General features: G+C 42.7%; 1 protein-coding gene across 3 annotated transcripts in view; it reads left to right on the plus strand.

Annotated features, from left to right (window-relative positions):
• Positions 1–18,322, plus strand: part of PDZD2 (PDZ domain containing 2) — a 326,060-nt gene that overhangs the window by 281,003 nt on the left and 26,735 nt on the right. For all 3 annotated transcript variants that reach the window (XM_066602486.1, XM_066602487.1, XM_066602488.1), the window contains 2 exons: positions 1,581–4,683; positions 13,552–13,669. In XM_066602486.1, the coding sequence (XP_066458583.1) occupies positions 1,581–4,683; positions 13,552–13,669 (3,221 nt within the window). The remainder of the gene's footprint in view (positions 1–1,580; positions 4,684–13,551; positions 13,670–18,322) is intronic.

The raw sequence follows: 18,322 nt of genomic DNA on the forward strand, positions 1-18,322 counted from the left end.
TGGTGCTGTTTTTGGAAAAACATTAGATCCTTTTTTTTCTAGATGTGGACAACCCCCTTTAACATCTCCCAAAATCCACCATTCATGTATAGAGAATGCGGGGTGTCAATGTTTAGACCGAGCTTGGTAGCTGAGTCCACTCTATACATGGCGGGTGCTGGCTATCTTTGACAGCTGGCACCCAGTCACAATTACTGGGATCGGAGATAACTCCAGTCCTAGCAGTTAATCCTTCAAACGCTGTAGTCATTCTTGACAGCACCATTTAAATGGCACAATGGAGAGAAGCGGCTCCCTCTATCACCCGAACAGCACGTCCGCAACGAGATCATGGGCTGCTGTTCAGTTAGCACGGCAGCCTGGGGCCTTTTGAACTCTTATAGGCCTGCCATGGATTTTTTCTATTACGCTCTGTCTATGGCTGTATTTTTGGATTAGGATTTCATTTGTTACCCAAATGCCATGTTCTGACTCTGATCAATCACAGTGAGATGATGTTCACTCGGTAAAGAAAAAGATCCCCGCGCTGCAGAGTCCAGAGAAAACAGCCATGCACCCGTATCACATGGGTTAAATTTTAATGCAATGCGTTTCGGCAATCTTCACTTGCCTTTCTAAAGCATATAAGCATATATCGTTATATGCTTGAGAAAGGCAAGTGAAGATTGCCGAAACACGTTGCATTAAAATTTAACCCATGTGATACGGGTGCACGTCTGTATTCTCTGGGCTCCGGAGCGCGGGGATCTTTTTCTTTACCGAGTGGATCTACTTCAGCCTCCAGTGGGTTGCGTTCCCCAGGACGACTCTCCAGGGATCTGGATTGGGTGCCAGAGATATATGTTTAAGGAGATCGTGGATCTGGGTGCCGGTGGTTTCTCTTACCAGAGAAGTCCACCGAGCACCAGGTGAGTGTACACCTTTCATTCACCTTTGTTATATATAATTTTCTGGCTACAGTTTGTTTTTTTCCTCACAAAGCGCTATCTATTTTAGTGAGATGATGTTGTGATGGACTTTTGAAGACAGGAGATCTTTTAGAAGACTGTCTCCATTGTTGAACCTATCCCAGTCTGGTTTAAGATAAGTCCTTCACATGGAGAGTTCTTCCAGAGATGTGGCTTTTACATTGTGGAAGTGCATTCTGTGATCCAGCCCTGCTTCTCCATAGGACATGTCACTAGAAATATGTTTTTTGAAATCTTATGTGCATCCACCTTCTAATTTTTGTGTTCCATCTTTTGAACAGCTATTCACATTGTTAGGTGCTGAGTGCACCCTGTATATTTCTCCTCCACAATTTTCCACCCTATGATTTAGAACAGCTGGGATATGAAACCTAAGATGATATTTTCCCTCTAATAGTGTTGATAATGAGCCTACAAAATGTAAACTCTTCTGTAATTATAGAGGAACCTAAAGTTTGGTTTTCTACAGTCTGTATTATTTGCTGAAAATACAGCATCTCTTGCCAACAGTGGTGTTAAGTGTCAGCTCAACCAATTATTGGAGATGTTAAAAAAAAGTAAGTAAATTACGTTCCTTTGAGCCTAAATGTGACTTTTTTTTCTTTTTTATAGCTGTTGACAGGTTGACACATATTATCATGGCGTCAGGAACAGATACAAGCAAAAATGAGCAAAAAGAGACCATGTCTACTGCAAAAACACAAGAATGTCATACTGGTAACGACTTTCCAATGGTTGATTCTATGTTATATTCTTCTAAACTGGCAACAAAGGAGGAACAACTGCAAGCCAAATATTGCTCCTCACCAGGTCACTGTAGTGGCAATCCTGTCACCAATATCGATGAGTTTATTCACGAGTTACAAGATTGTCAGTCCATTCCTCAATCTAAAATTGGGTTGATTCAAGGTGACTGTATAGATGCCAGTATGATTTCGGAACAAATTATACCTTGTTCATCCGATGTGATGCATCTTGAGCAATCTAGTAGGTCTTCAAATTCTGCCAGTCTGACGCGTGGTATGGGTAACCACCTAGGACTTTCTGTTTTGGATTCCATTCCCGTAGAAAATACCATAGTCATTAATAAAAACAGTTTAAGTAATTACTGTAGAAATTTCGGCAGTCTTGTGACCGATGACTTTTCACTGTCTGAAAAACTTGAAAGCAGCTCTATCGACATTTCGACTTCTATGTATGGAGCTGTGGATGACTCTGACAGCGAATCACTACTGGAAATTCCTTCGGATTCTACAAGTGACATGATATCATCCCTTCAGAACCAGTCTTTTGTGTCAGAAACCCAGACTACCACTGATTCTGAGGAGGAGCAAATCGAAATATGTTGTGGTTACAAAAAAGATGATATTGAAATTCAGAGGACAGCTCTGTTTTATCCTTCAGTACAAATGAATAGTGAACCTGGACTTATGAAACTAGATATAGCTTCTCCTTCTGTCAATAGTTCACTGACCTTCAGCCATGGTACTATTTCCACAGACCAAGATGCTATTGGAAATGTGCTAGATAAGACCTTTATAGATGTTTTACTTAAGGAAGATTCTCAGGAACTTAAAGATCGTTGTGCCTTAAATACAGAAGATCATGGGAAGGAAATCAGTACAGGTGATATAAAGGTGCCTTCGTGTAGTGATACTATGGACACTAACACTCCATTCTGTATGAAAGTTCACAGTGAGGTAAATATGAAGTCCACACATGTTGATAGCAAAATATCTAATGATGAAAAAAGGCCCAGTGGTTGTTCTCAAGAATCCATTGGTATCACCAAGTCCCCCTCTACAAACAAACGCAATCAGTCACTTACAACACATGATAAAGACCTAAAGGGTAAAATGGAAACAAAAGCAACCAAAAGCTTAGCAATGAAAAACTCTAGTGTAGCAGAACACAAGGTAAATAATAATGCTGCTGCAAAACTACACCATGAAAATAGGAGGCCGTTGAGTAATAACTTTGAAACATTAAGTGCCCAGATGCCCAAACCAGGACCCAAGCTGAAAGGTCTTTGCATTAAAAGCAGGAACAGACCAAACGCTGATATAGCAAAACCAAGCACTGGTAGAACTGAAAGTCATGACTGTAGAAAATCATCCCCACAACCATCACCTAAACTTCTTCATAAGAGGTCCACCATGGCAGATGCCCTCTCTACTCCTAGAGAGATGGGTACTCGGAATTCAAAAACGTATGAGAATGAGCAAAAGAACAAGGCTGTTCAATCTCTACCTAAAACGGATTCCTATTCTGCTTCAAACCCCAAGATGAATACGCAATCAAATGAGAAGTCACATTTTGGTGGAACAAACAAATGTCCCCTCGAAGGATGCAAAGAGAATGGTTCCTTGATAAATATTGCTAGCATAGATACGGAAAAAGGTGTAGAAGATGGAAAAAAGATTCCTCTTGGAGTAAACCAAGGGACAGGAACAAGCAGCTGTCCCAACAGAAAAATGGGCACAATAGGAGACGGCAAATCAAGGCATAGTTTAAATGGGCTCTGCAGAAACCTTACTTCATCTAAAAATGAGACACAACATGTGTCTTCTCTCAGAGCTAATGAAGAACAAATGGAAAACCCAGACATTCAGCGTACATTCATGGAAGTAAAATTATCACCATCCCTGTCAAGTGGGCACCAAACTTGTAAAGATGACATTCCTCAGAAAAGCAATATTCCCAACAGCAGAGAATTTGCTTTAGTTTTCAAGTCCCCCAAACACAAACCGGAGCCTAATCTTACAGACAAGCCCCCCAGTGGGTCCAAGTCTGTGACAAGAACTTACTCAATGCCAATACAAATCCCCAAAGTCATGGACCTGGACATGATGCATGGAAAGGAAAGTCTTACGGATGATCATCTTGTTTCCCCACTATCCGATCAAAGCATGGACGACTGCATTACTCAAGATGATTCTAAAGCAAATTTAGAGAAACAAGACCCCAAAGGAAAAGCCTCTCTAAGAAGCGATGTGTTAAGAACTATTAAGAGAAACTATTATTATGAACTTAACTGGCCTCATGAAATGGCTTCATCTCTTACCGTCAAGCAAAGGATTAAGTCATTTGAAAATCTTGTCAATTTTGATAGAAGTGTCATGAAGGTGATTGAAATTAATAATGCTCCTTTTTCTAGCAAGTCTCCTTTAAGTAGAAGATCTTCAGGTTCTGTGACCCTGCACACAGAATCTAACGAGAACACAAAGGTTTTGAGACGCAGTTTAAGTTCTTGTTGTGATAATCAAAGTGAAGTGCCCTTAGCAGCACAAATCAAAAAATCTCCATCAAGTGTGGCCTTAACTTGTACTGAAAAAATTCCTGTGGACTCTGTAAAGGAAGATCCAGTGCCCGAGTCAATCAGGACTGAAAAAGCAGAGCCCTCAATGCAAGGTGTGCAGGTTAGGAAGAACAGGACACCTTCAAGCCACATACGGCCATCTTTATCCCGCTCTAAATTGCGGGAGCTGAGAGCACTGAGCATGCCAGACCTTGACAAACTGTGCAGTGAGGATTTCTCTGTAGAATCGAAATCCCATCAGTATAAAACAGAACTTGAGATTACACCTACAAGAGGGCTTGGAAGCGACACATTGTCTGGTCGGATAAGCTGTAAGGATAATTGCTGCGGGACGTCTGGGTATGACGGTGAAATGGTGCAGGATGGCGAACTCACGAGAAGATCCTGGTCAGTTAGGTGAGACTTTTCGCATTATAGATATCATATTTTTGTATGCAGGCAGGAATAAGAGATTGATCAATCAATAATAATATGTGGTCCGAAAATATTCCAGAGTTACTTAGCTGGAAAATAGAGACCGGTCCAACAAGTTTAATTTCTCATAATCAATTATAGATTATTAAATGGGGTTTTACCACCAAAGACACCAAATGTCTGATCACTGGGGGTCCGTCTTCTGAGACCCCCAGTGATCTTCAGAATGGCACCCTCAAATACCCCATGTGAATGGAGTGATGTTGCACATTCGTGATCACCTCTGCTTTCACTTCTGTTGGACGAAGGCAACTTGTCAAGTGCATTGATCTTTGCCTGTCCCATAATTGAATGGAGCATCATTTGAGCATGTGATCGCTGCTTAATTGTCATAGAGGAGTTGGACCTGTCATTCTTGGGATCACTGGGTGCCCCGGTGGTCGGACCCATGGTGATCAAACATTTATCATCTATATATCAATAAATGTTTTTGGTGGTGTTTTTGGTGGCTTGCTTGATAATAACCCTCAATGTCATTTCTTAGTAGATAAGCATCCAGACTTTTTCGAAATGCTGTTACCATATGCGTTTTCACTATTTTAAGTGTAAAGAATAGAGATGAGCGAGTGTACTCGGACAAGCACTACTCGCTCGAGTAATTTGCTTTATCCGAGTATTGCTGTGCTCGTCCCTGAAGATTTGGGTGCCGGCACGGAGCGGGGAGCTGCAGGGGAGAGCGGGGAGGAACGGAGGGGAGATCTTTCTCTCCCTCTCTCCCGCCCGCTCTCCCCTGCTCCCCGCTGCGACTCACCTGTCAGCCGCAGCGGCACCCGAATCTTCAGGGACGAGCACAGCGATACTCGGATAAAGCCAATTACTCGAGCGAGTAATGCTTTTCCGAGTACGCTCGCTCATCTCTAGTAAAGAACCCTTTTCTATATAGATATCTAAATCACTTTCCTTCACATGTAATGAATGTCCCCAGGTTCTTTGTAAGGTCCCTGGAAGGAATGAATCATGTGCCAGTTCTGCATTGCCTTCACGTACAATTACAGTTTTTTAACAGTTTATTTGTTTTCACACTAGCAATAACCGTGTAAAGGCCTTACACGAGTGGTTTTTATTGCATATTGCGTGTGAGAGCGACATAATACCTTAGCGCGCACACAATAATTTTTAGATCCAATAGAGAAATCAATATTATTAGACAAAGCAATTCAAAAAGAAACCTACAATACAATAACAGCACAAATATAAAAAAAGAAAAAAAAATCTCTCCTTTCTCTCCTATCCCCAGACTGTACCCAAAGACTTAATCAATATCGAGAGCTTCTTTTACCATTAATTTTCCAAACTAGGGTTCCCAAGTAAAAGATGCACATTCACTTTTTTGAACTTATACTACTTTTTCAATCATGATATATCAGCTAACCAATCTCTTCACATTTCGCACGTAGGAAAAAATACTAATTCACAGATTAAGAATATACCTCCTCCCCAAAAAAGCAATGTTGCTTCAGCCTTCTTTATACTATCCCTAACAATAGATGACCGTTCTCCCAGTACACATAGTCTAGGATTTAGGTGACCATGAAGACCATACAATTGAGTAATTACATTAATCACCTTTCTGAAAATCATTCATGTAAGAGCAAGACCAAAAAAGATAATTATCCACATCACAATAACCACATTTGGGACTTGATAATTCTCTTTCTGGATAGAACTTCTTTAGCTTCCATGGGGAACAATTCAAGTCATGAATAATGCAAGACTCCGAGACCCTATAAGCTGGAGTAAAACTCCCTTAAAAAACGAGACCTGTTGTTTAAGGTTTGCTTTCCAAAGACCAATATATCTAAAAGGAGAAGGTCTCTGTTTCTGAATCACTAGCCACTTTATAGAATCTAAATGCTGAACCTTTAACAGATGTTGAATTCATCATCAACTCCACTCCTCTTAGGGGTTTCACAAACCTTCAAATACTCTATATTTCTCTGCAAAAAAACATGCAGTAATTGATAGAAAGTAAAACTACTAATAATGCAAATAATATTTCAACTTTAATTGTTGCCAAATATTCAAATTACCACCTTCCATTATTTAGCCCAAGCTCACAATTCTTTTATTTCTCCGATTCAATTTATATATGTCTTTTAAATGAATATTCTGCCAATAGCGGAAAAATTAAAACATCCTTTTGTATGACAAAGTATCTTAAAATTGTTCCAGGTCTAATAAATCATTGATAGGACAGCGGTTTTATTCAGCAGAGCCACAGAAAGAATCCCCATCTCCAAAATGTGATATATTTTATAAGTCCAGTTAAGTTATAATATATCATCATTTTAAATGGGATGACCTTTAAGGTGGCTTTTTTCCAAGTTGAACAAGTCTGTTTTTTTAACCCCTTAACGACCAGCCCATAGTGTTTTTACGTCCTCCCGAAGTGGGCTCTATTCTCTGAGGACGTAAAAACATGCTTCCTGCAGAGAATAGTGCCCCTCGGGCTGTGGACGTGACAGCTCCATGCTGTCGGTGTCCGCAGGTAGCTGACAGCATGGAGCTGTCATCCCGGGCTGTTCGGAGCCCCCCCCGGCATTGCGATCGGCGCTATGCAATGGATAGCGCCGATCGCAAAAAAAGTAAATAAAAGTGCCCAAAAAGTTAAAGATTCAGCTGCTCTGATGGATCGGATCCATCGGAGCAGCTGAAATTACTCACCGAGGTCTGGCACGCTGCTCCCCGCTCTCCTGCCGCTCCGGGGCCCGAAGCCGGTCTTCTGCGCATGCGCGCCAGGCGGCATTACGTCAGCCGCATGCGCAGAAGGCCCGGCGGCGCGGGAGATTTAAAATCTCCTGGCTCCCGGCTCCTGTAGGTAGCCGGGAGGCAGGAGATGTCAGCGGGGACTGCGGTGAGCGGTCCCCGGTACCGCGATCGCCGTTATCCAATGGTTAGCGGCGATCGCGAAAAAGTTTTAAAAAAGTTTTAAAAAAGTCAGTTTCACCTCCCCTCATGGATCGGATCCATGAGGGGAGGTGAAAATACTCACCCCCAGTCCTCAGCGGTGTCCCGATGTCCCGGGACCCGAATCCCCGTCTGCGCATGCGCGCCCGATGATTGACATCGGGCGCGTGCACAGACGGGCTCGAGCCCCGGGAAATTTAAAATCCCTTTGCTCCTGGCTGCCATGTGTAGCTAGGAGCAGAGAGATTATCCCGGGGACATGATCACTGTCATCCAATGGATGACAGTGATCATGTAAAGTGAAAAAAAAGTGTAAAAAAGTAAAAAAAAAAAAAAGTTAAAAAAAAGTTTTTAAAAGTTTAAAAAGCGTACGTTTCATCTCCCCTCATGGATCATATCCGTGAGGGAGGATGAAAGTACGTACCTAAGGCCCCCAGATTTATCCGCGGACCTTACCACAGCTTCTGCACACGCGCCCGTCGCCAAAATGGCGGGCGCATGCGCAAAAGCTGTGGATTGCCAGGATAATTTAAATTCTCCCTGCTCCTGGCTACAAAACGTAGCCGAGAGCCTGGAGATTTAATGGGGGTCCGCGGTGAGCGGTTCCTGGTCACGTGATCGCCATTATCCAATAATGGCGATCACGTAAAAGTAAAAAAAAAAATTTGAAGTTTCATCTCCCCTCACTGATGCGATCGGTGAGAGGAGATGAAACTTTTTACCGGAGGCCTGCGTATTTGAATCCCGTCGCGATCTTCCTCCGTGGACCTTCCAGGATTCTGCACATGCGATTGCCGGCAAAAAGCCGGACACATGCGCAGGAGTCAGGGAGCCCAGGAAACTTAAAATCTCCTTGCTCCCAGCGACCAACGGTCACAGAGAGCCTGGAGCAGTGACCAGGGGCCTCGTTGAGCGGTCCCCGGTCACGTGATAAAAAGGTAGCGATCTACCTTAGGCCGGTCTCACATGACCGGATAGGAATGACGGATTCCGCATGCGTCTGATCCGTGGTATTATGCAGATCAATCGCATTGGATTACACAATTCCGCTCACATTAGCGGGTTGGAATTGCGTAATCCACTCGCAGAAAAGAGAACGCAGCAGGTTCTATTTTACTGCGGATATCGGCAACATAGAGCCCATTGTGCTCCATGGTCATGGATATACCTGCAGCCCATATGCAGCTACGTTGTATACGGGCTGCGGGTACCTGCGTCATCGCTAAGCGATGGTGCGGGAAATCTAAACAAAAAAAAGGTGTATTGTGCATGACCGCCTGTGTGAGTAGGCAGTTATGCGCAGTACATTACGCAGCCGTACGCAGGGTCACAGCCGGGCTCACAGATGGGATCCGCTGCGGGCCTCCGCAAGCGGATTCCGCCTGCACCCACGTGAGCCCGGCGTTATTCAGACCGCTACCTGTGATACGTATTTTACAAGAAGCCCCGGGAACGCTCGCTTTCCTGCAGTTCCAGGAGCACCTTGTTGAGCGCCTTCTGTGTGAGACCGCCGCACCTCATCAAGCTTACGGAGACTCACGGAACGCCACTTTTTACACCCCATACCCGCCACTGAGGTCATGAAATACCCCCAAAAAGCATGAGAGTAGGGGGGGGGGGGATACCCGGTTTTACTGCCCCATGGGCCCATTCCAACCAGCCTCCGTAATTACCCCTGTCTTCGGAAATACTACACAGTTCACATTTTTACTTTTATCTAAGATTTGCGAAAGCCAAAAAGGGCGTGGAGGGGGAGGGGGGGAATTTTTAGGGAGTCAATCTTTATTCTGTACAAATAAGCAATGGGGCCTGGAATTTATTCAGTTGTGCCCTAAAATCCAACAGGTGTTCCGTCCTTTATAGGCCTTGCCATGCGTCCTGTAAGTAGATTAGGGCCACAATGGGTATGTTTCTGAACTCGGGACAAAAGGGGGTATCCATTTTGGGGTGAACGTCTTCATTCCTATGTGCACTGTACAAAAAAACTGTTTTTAAATTGAAAAAATTGCCAAAAAAATTGAAAATCGTAACTTTTTCCTTCTGCTTTGCTTAGATTCATTCAAATACTGTGGGGTCAAAATACGCAGTACACCCCTAGATGAATTCGTTAAGGGGTCTAGTTTTCAAAATGGGGTCATTTGAGGGGGTTCTTTATAGTTTTGGCCGCTCAATGGCTCTACAAGTGGGCAATGGGGCCTGAAATTTATTCAGTGGTACCCTGAAATCCAAGGGGTATTCCTTTCATTGTAGGCCTAGCCATGGGTCCTGTAAGTCTATTAGGGCCACAATGGGTATGTTTCTGAACACGGGACAAACAGGGGTATCCATTTTGGGGTGAAAGCCTTCATTTATATGTGTGCTGTACAAAAAAACCTGTTTTTAAATTGACACAATAGCCCAAAAAATGAAAATCCTATTTTTTTTCTTTTGCTTTGCTTGAATTTATTCAAAAACTGTGGGGTCAAAATATGCAGTACATCCCTAGATAAATTCGTTAAGGGGTCTAGTTTTCAAAATGGGGTCATTTGTGGGGGTTCTATATGGTTTTGGGCGCTCAAGAACTCTACAAGTGGGCAATGGGGCCTAAAAGGACTTCAAGCAAAATCTATGTTCTGAAAGCCACCGATTACTCCTTTTATTTTGGGCCCCGTTGTGCATGCGGACATAAGATTAGGGCCACAATGGGTATATTTCTGAAAACAGCACAAACAGGGGTATCCATTTTGGGGTGTAGGTCTTCCTTCATATGTGTGCTGTACAAAAAAAGCTGTTTTTAAAATGACAGAATTGCCAAAAAAACAAAAATCCAAATTTTTTCCTTTTGCTTTGCTTGAATTTATTCAAAAACTGTGGGGTCAAAATGCGCAGTACACCCCTAGATAAATTCGTTAAGGAGTCTAGTTTTCAAAATGGGGTCATTTGTGGGGGTTCCCTATGGTTTTGGGCGCTCAAGAACTCTACAAGTGGGCAATGGGGCCTAAAAGGACTTCAAGCAAAATTTGTGTTCCGAAAGCCACCGGTCGCTCCTTTCATTTTGGGCTCCGTTGTGTATCCAGACATAAGATTAGGGCCACAATGGGTATGTCTCTGAACACGGGACAAACAGGGGTATCCATTTTTGGGTGCAAGTCTTCCTTCATATGTGTGCTGTACAAAAAAAGCTGTTTTTAAAATGACAGAATTGCCAAAAAAAACGAAAATCACAATTTTTTCCTTTTGCTTGGTTTGAATTCATTCAAAAACTGTGGGGTCAAAATATGCAGTACACCCCTAGATAAATTCCTTAAGGGGTCTAGTTTTCAAAATGGGGTCATTTGTGGGGGTTTTCTATGGTTTTGGGCGCTCAAGAACTCTACATGTGTGCTATGGGGCCTAAAAGGACTTCAAGCAAAATTTCTGTTTTGAAAGACACTGACTACTCCTTTCATTTTGGGCCCCGTTGTGGACTCAGATATAACAATAGGGCCACAATGGGTATATTTCTGAACACGGGAGAAATAGGGGTATCCATTTTGGGGTGTAAATCCTGATTTTCATGTAAACTATAGGAAAAAAATATGTCTTTAAAATGACAGATTTGCAAAAATATGAAATTTTACTTTTTCTCCTCTAAATTGAATTAATTCCTGAAAAAAAACTGTGGGGTCAAAATACTCATGACACCCCTCAGTGAATACATTAAGGGGTGTAGTTTTTAAAATGAGGTCATTTGGGGGGGTATCTATTATTCTGACACTCATGAGCCTTTCCAATCTCGGCTTGGTATAGGAAAACAAAGTGTTCCTCAAAATGCTAAAAAGTAATGTTAAATTTGTACGTCTCCTAAATAGTTAAAAAAAAACAAAAGTTTTTCCAATGTGCGCCCAAAATAAAGTAAACGGGTGGAAATATAAATCTTAGCAAAAATTTCTATATTATGTTTGCACATATTTAAGATATTGCAGTTGGAAATGTGAAAAAATGACGATTTTTTCAAAATTTTCCCAATTTTGGCGCTTTTAATAAATAAACACAATTTCTATCGGTCTATTTTTTCCGCCTAAATGAAGCACAACATGTGGCGAAAAAACAATGTCAGAATCGCTTGGATATGCAAAACCTTTCTGGTGTTTTTCCATGTTAAAGTGACACATGTCAGATTTGCAAAATTTGGCCTGGTCATTAAGGCGCAAACAGGCTTGGTCACTAAGGGGTTAAACTTCTTGTTAAAAGGTTGAGACCTCCCACCCCATTTAACAATCTAGTCGCCCACCTTTGAACCCTTTCCAGCTCTGCTATATTCCTTTCACAATGTGTGCTAAAACTGAATCCAGTATTCAAGATGTCGTCTCGGAAGGGATTTATAGAGGGGTAATATTACATTAGGATTACAGGTTTTTATTTCATTTTATACACTATAAAATCGTATTTGTTTTTGCAGCTGCTGCACAGTACTTGTATCGAAATTCCCAAATCCTTCTTTTTTTTTCACATTTTGATGATAGGATGTATCCTTAAATTGTTAGGTCAATAGATCATGTTGCAGGTGCGATTTTATTTATTTTTTGGCATAACAAATGTATCTAGTTGTGCTTCAATATATACGTCGTATATTCCGGCGTATAAGGTGACGGAGCGTATAAGACGACCCCCCAACTGTCGCCTTATACGCCTGGAATACGGTGTAAAAAAAATTAAAAACCAGTACTCACCTCCCCCGGCGTTCTGCGGCGCTGCTGCAGGCTGTCGCTCCCTCCTTGTCCCCGACAGAGCATTGCTTTCTGGATTGAATGGCTGTGATTGGCTGACGCTGCGTGAGTTAGTCAATCACAGCCATTCAATGATGTCATTGAATGGCTGTGATTGCCTGACGCCGCATGTGTTAGCCAATCACAGCATTAGCTTTCTGGAGGCGGGGATTTCAAGCCCCGCATCCAGAAAGCAATGCTCTGTCGGGGACAAGGAGGGAGCGACAGCCCGCAGCAGCATCGCAGAACGCCGGGGGAGGTGAGTACTGTTCTTTTTTTTTTTTTTGACACTTTTTTTTTTTGCATAGCTGGCGTATAAGACGGCCCCCGACTGCAGAGCAGATTTTTCGGGGTTAAAAGGTCGTCTTATACGCCGGAATATACGTATATCCCTCTGCCCAGTAAAAATCTTGCACTTCTCACACATCCCCCCCCCCCCCCCCCACACACACACTACTTTAATGCAGTGTTACACACATTTGCCATTCAGGACTACAGAAATCTAGGTATGTACTGTATTCAATATTCATGTTCACAATCCAATCAACTTGGCCAAAAGTTGCCAATAGACTGGACTGAACTTGTACAGTATTACCCATCTGAATCGTAGTCCAGTTTGGATGATGGTGATGGTTGTACAGGAACCAGAAGGGGGGAATTATATTACCTGCCCACATGGACCCCTCTGTGGTTGCAATGCCTGACCACCGATGCCCAGTGTACATCAAGTGGTGACAGCAACATCACATCATAGTCATTGCGAAACAGCAGATTCGAGGCAGTGCGGGTAATATGTAATTCTTCGCCCCCCGGGTCCTGGACAAATGTTTTCCTGGAACGGAGGGTCACTTTCAAAATGGTTACATTTCTAAAAACAATTAAGAAGTAGAAAAAAATACTTCAAAGATAAGAATTGCACTGATTTCACTGCCATATCTGAATATTTTACATTTGGACTGATTGTAAAAGATTTCAGTCGGCAATGCTGTTTCCAATCACGACCTCCAAGACATTTCTGTTTGTCTGTCTCCAAAGCACAAATCTTTACTACTTGCCCAGACATGATCCAGGTAAATCATTTTTTGAGATCTGAGTCGGAAAATATCTGTAGTTTTTGCCAGGCTGTCATTCCTTCTAATGATCTGTTTATGTTTAGCTTGGATCAGCTCATCGTCTCCACCAGGGACCAACAAAAACTACAGGCTGTTTTGACTTCTGTAGAATCCAAATCAGATATTATTGCACTGCTTCAAGAGGCAAAAACACAAGTTGAGGTGAGTGTGACCGATTACTGCACGTTACAGGGAAGATGGAAGCACTTGTTTCACATAGTGCTGAGTTTCACAGATTGTGAAGGCTCACCTAACCTTTAGGTTGGAAAATTCAGAATGCTAAGCACCATTGTGGCAATCTTAGTTAAAAGGAATCAGCCAGGATCAGAAAAAACGAGTCTGCTCTTTTTTTCACTCTAGAAACTGTATCTTTCTCGTCAGTAGGTTGTGTTTTTCTAGAAACTGTCTCTTTTTCGTCAAGAGGTTGAGTCTGGTATTGCAACCCATCAAGCAAGTACTATTGAGCAACCATAGAAGCCACAAACACAAAGGGCTATGTTTTTGGGAAAAATAAAAAAAAAACTGAATGTGTTTTCTAAACCAGGAAACCCCCTTTAATACGGAATGTACCCCATGGGAATAGCTACAAATAGCAGTTCTTGCCTTGGAGGACCCAGCAATCTGTGCAATACATGGATGTCCCATTGATCTCAATGATACCATGCCATCACTGGCTGTTGGGTTCCATTGTTGAAAACCTACCTGTTTAGCTTAGCAACGGATTGCCCTAACATGTCCAAACAAGCCAACTCCTTTAATCCTTTTTGATCTCATTGCAGTATTCAAAGGGTTCAAAGAGCTTTATCATTGAGCTCAGCTCCATTGAGCAAGGTATATCTTTTTAAAAACGGGTTGCCTGAGAGTAGATAATTGTTTTAGGCCTCATGTCCACGGACAAAATTGAATTTCAGAATCCGCGTGTTCAAACAGCCCACAGAGAAGAATGGGGCATCCGCACCTAATTTAATACCTGCGGATTTGATTTTTTTGATTTGCGGATGGCATGCGCGGGAAAAAAATTGCAGCATACTCCATTTTATTGTGGATGATGTGCGGATGGGCTCCATTTATCTCTATGGAAGCGTACAATCTGCAGTGCATCTGCAAATACAATTGCAGATCAGTGCAGATTTGGAGGTTGAATTCAATTAGGAACATGGGAAAAAAGCTGGGAGGTGGAGTTGCAGATTTCTTCCGCGCAGATGATCCACAGTGCATCTGTGCGGGAAAAAAGAAGGAATCCATGATCTTCTGCAAGCAATAAAAAATCAATTTAACAATAACTCGCAGTGCATCCGCTGCGGAAATCCGCTTGAAAAATCCGCGCGTGCCATGAATATGAGCCTTACAGGTTTGATGCAGCAGTAGGAAGTGGTAATAACATTTAAAACAACCCTCTAGTCCCATGACAAAATTCTGTCCTATGACAGGAGGGGAGGGGGTATATTACCTGTGCTCGTCTTCTCTGATGATATCCCTCTTGTCCACCAGTTCCAGGTCCTGTCCTATTCTTGGTTGTCTAAGACCCCCCTCCGGGGACTCAAACGATCCTCTGTGATTCGTGCAGAAATGCAGCAGCAACTGTTCTTTTTCCCTGCAGTGTCACCACAGGAGAAATGAAGTATTACACAGTCTTTGTAATGCACTAATGTTTTGAGTCCTCCAGAGCAAGAGACGCTCTTAACAGCCCCTTTTCATTCCGGCTATCAGAAGAGAGTCCTGATTTATTAAATCAGAATAGGGTATTCAAAAACTGTCTTTCTAAATTAAACATCCCCATTAATAAAATCTTAGACCTGTGCCATGAGGGGAGTAGACTATGAAACAAAATCCTTGACTTCCAGGCAGTATGGTGGGCGCTTAGACTAGTAGAATTGTTATTATGCATTTTTGTGGTTTGGGGCGTCTACTGTTTACTTAGCTTGATTTTACTGTCTTTATTCCTTGCGGTCGAAAAAATATCCTAATTGCTTCTTTTTCCTCAGATTAGAGAAATAGTTGAGTGTACGTGTGTGTTTTGTTTCTATTTTATTCCATATGTAACATGTAGTCTGAGTTGACACAAGTTCGTGCAGATATCTGGGTGGTAAGGTATTTCGCAATTTATTTGGCTTGTCTAATATTTAAGAAATCTGTTGATCTTGGGAGACGTTGCCAAAAGATTTCACAGTTCTGGAATTTGTTAAAGTGCAAATAATTGTAAAAGAGCTGCAGAGTCTCTCTGCTGTCATTTAGGGAGCTAATACCTAAAACCCTTTAATTTCACACTTAGTTTTGGATATCAGACAGGAAATTATAGCCTGGGCTCCATCTACTATGAAGTACATTTAGTCCTCAGGAAGCTATCAGCTCGTGTTATGTTTTATACATTCTTGGATTGATATTAATTGGTTAATCGGAAAGAGAGGAAGAACTGTAGTTGATGGTGGTAGGTCCAATGGAAGGATGTTTCCCTTAGAGAATTTGGGCAGTGGGGAAAAAAAGAAATCTAAAATCATGAATGGCCGTCCCCTCTGGCATCTTCCTACTTTCAGGTTGTGTAGTCACATGCTGTCGAAGGGTCCTTTTAGACGGGACTAGCTCTTGAGCAAACGAAGCCTGACACTCGTCTCAGTGATGCTCGCTCCTCTGCTGTTACACAGGAGCGAGTATTGCTGGGCTCTCACAGCACTGCCAGAATGGAGGCCGAGGAGCATTCTCCCCACGCCCGCCTCCATTCACAGTAAGCAGACAGTTATTCAGAAGTGAACGACTGCTGTTTACGCTGAACGACACGTTGTTCAGTTTTCCGAATGCAGAAACGAAACAATTCTTGTTCAGTCGCTGCATGCATTTACGCAGGATGAGTATCATTCAAATCCCTGCGGTGCGGGATTCCGAACAAATTGTTCCAGGCCGGAGAGCTCTTCTGGTCCCCCACCTCCTTTCACAGAAAATGGGCAGTCGTTTACAGATGAACGACTGCCTTTTATACAAGCAGACCGACATCTGATTTTTATGCCTGTATGAACTGAATAATAACAGATAAGCAAGCAAATCATCATTTGTCGTTCAGTTACTGGCTGTGTTTACACTGAACAATTATCGTTCAGTTCAGCACGATCCAGTGATAAACTGAACATTCGGTGTAAAAGGACCCCAAGTATGGGAACACTGTAGCCAATCACTGGCTTTAACAGTACCAACATTGAGGCAAGTTATTGGCTGCATCGGTTGATTGCTTATGGAATATACTGCAATACTTCAGTATTGTGGTATATTGTCATTTAACAGGCATTCTATTAAACACTTTTTCACAAGCCAGACTTAAAAGGAACCTGTCAACTCCAACATGCTTTGCAAACTGCGGGTAGCAGGTTATAGAGCAGGGGGACCAGACTGACATATAGTTTTATGGGAAAAGATTGATTTTAACTTGTATTTTATTCATTTAATCTCTGCACATTCTGGGCTGAGTGGTCTAATGAGTGCTACTATCAGTGATTGACAGCTATTTCTGTATGTAGAGTCATTCACAGATAACTGTCAGTCACTGATGAGACCAGCAGTTTGAACAGCATATTCAAGATGGCAGATTAATTTAAATAGACAAACATCAAGGGCGGCCCTGGGAGTCTTCACAAGGCCCCAGGCAGCCATGCTAGACAAACAGCGGCCTGCGATCTTATGGCAGGCTAACTGTTTACATGACAAAGGGAGCTCCCCCCTTCTATTGGGACATTTAAATGCAGTTGTCAGAATTAACAGCAGCATCTAAATGGTCAACGACCGTGATCATAGTTAACTCCAGCTTCAGCTGTGTGTGCAGGCTTGGCTCTCACACCTGCTTCACATTAACATTCTGCATACATGTGATGTACATGTACGTTGCATGTCTCCAAAGGGGTTAAGATGTGGTTTAAAGGGAATGTTGCATCAGCAGATTACATATTTAATAATAATCTTGATCTACAGAACTGTGCAAAGATTTTAGGCAGGTGTGGGAAAAATACTGCAATGTAAGAATACTTTCAAAAATAGAAGTCGTAATAGTTTAATTTTTGTCTTTTAACAAAATGCAAGTGAAAAAGAAAAGTAAATCAAATCAGTATTTGCTGTGACCGCCCTTTGCCTTTCAAAACGGCATCAATGCTTCTAGGTACACTTGCACACAGTTTTCGAAGGCACTCTGCAGGGAGGTTGTTCCAAATATCTTGGAGAACTAAGCACAGATCCTCTGTGGATGTAGCTTGTTTAAATACTTCTGTCTCTTCATGTAATCAAACACGGACTTGATGTTGAGCTTTGGGGGAGAGGGGGTGGGGATATCATCACTTCCAGGACTCCTTGTTCTTCCTCAAGCTGCCTGTCCACGGGTGATTGTTCACTGCGTCATCCGCGGCGATAATCCAGCTGCGGGTAACGCAGTGAAGGGTTTCCAAGCGCAGCCCCCTGTCCACGAGCGGAGAATCATAGCGATTCTCTGCTCGCGGGATTCAAATCGCAGCATGCTCCGATTTGCCGCGATGAGCCTATCTGCTCTCCCCTGCTCCCCAGCGGCGGCTCATGCAGCGGAGATCTGCCGCGGGATATCGCTACGCCCGTGGACAGGAGGCCTTACACAGAAGATAGTTTTTTTATGACATTGGCTCTATGTTCGGGTTGTTGTCCTGCTGCAGAATAAATTTGGAACCAATCAGACGCCTACCTGATTATATTGCATGATGGATAAATATCAGTCTGTATTTCTCAGCATTGAGGAAAACGTTTGCTTAATGCCGCCTGCAGACGGCCGGGTCGGATCCGGCTGCGAGAATTCTCACAGCGGGACCCGAC

Source organism: Eleutherodactylus coqui, chromosome 5 (assembly GCF_035609145.1).
Source record: "Eleutherodactylus coqui strain aEleCoq1 chromosome 5, aEleCoq1.hap1, whole genome shotgun sequence".
NCBI lineage: Eukaryota > Metazoa > Chordata > Amphibia > Anura > Eleutherodactylidae > Eleutherodactylus > Eleutherodactylus coqui.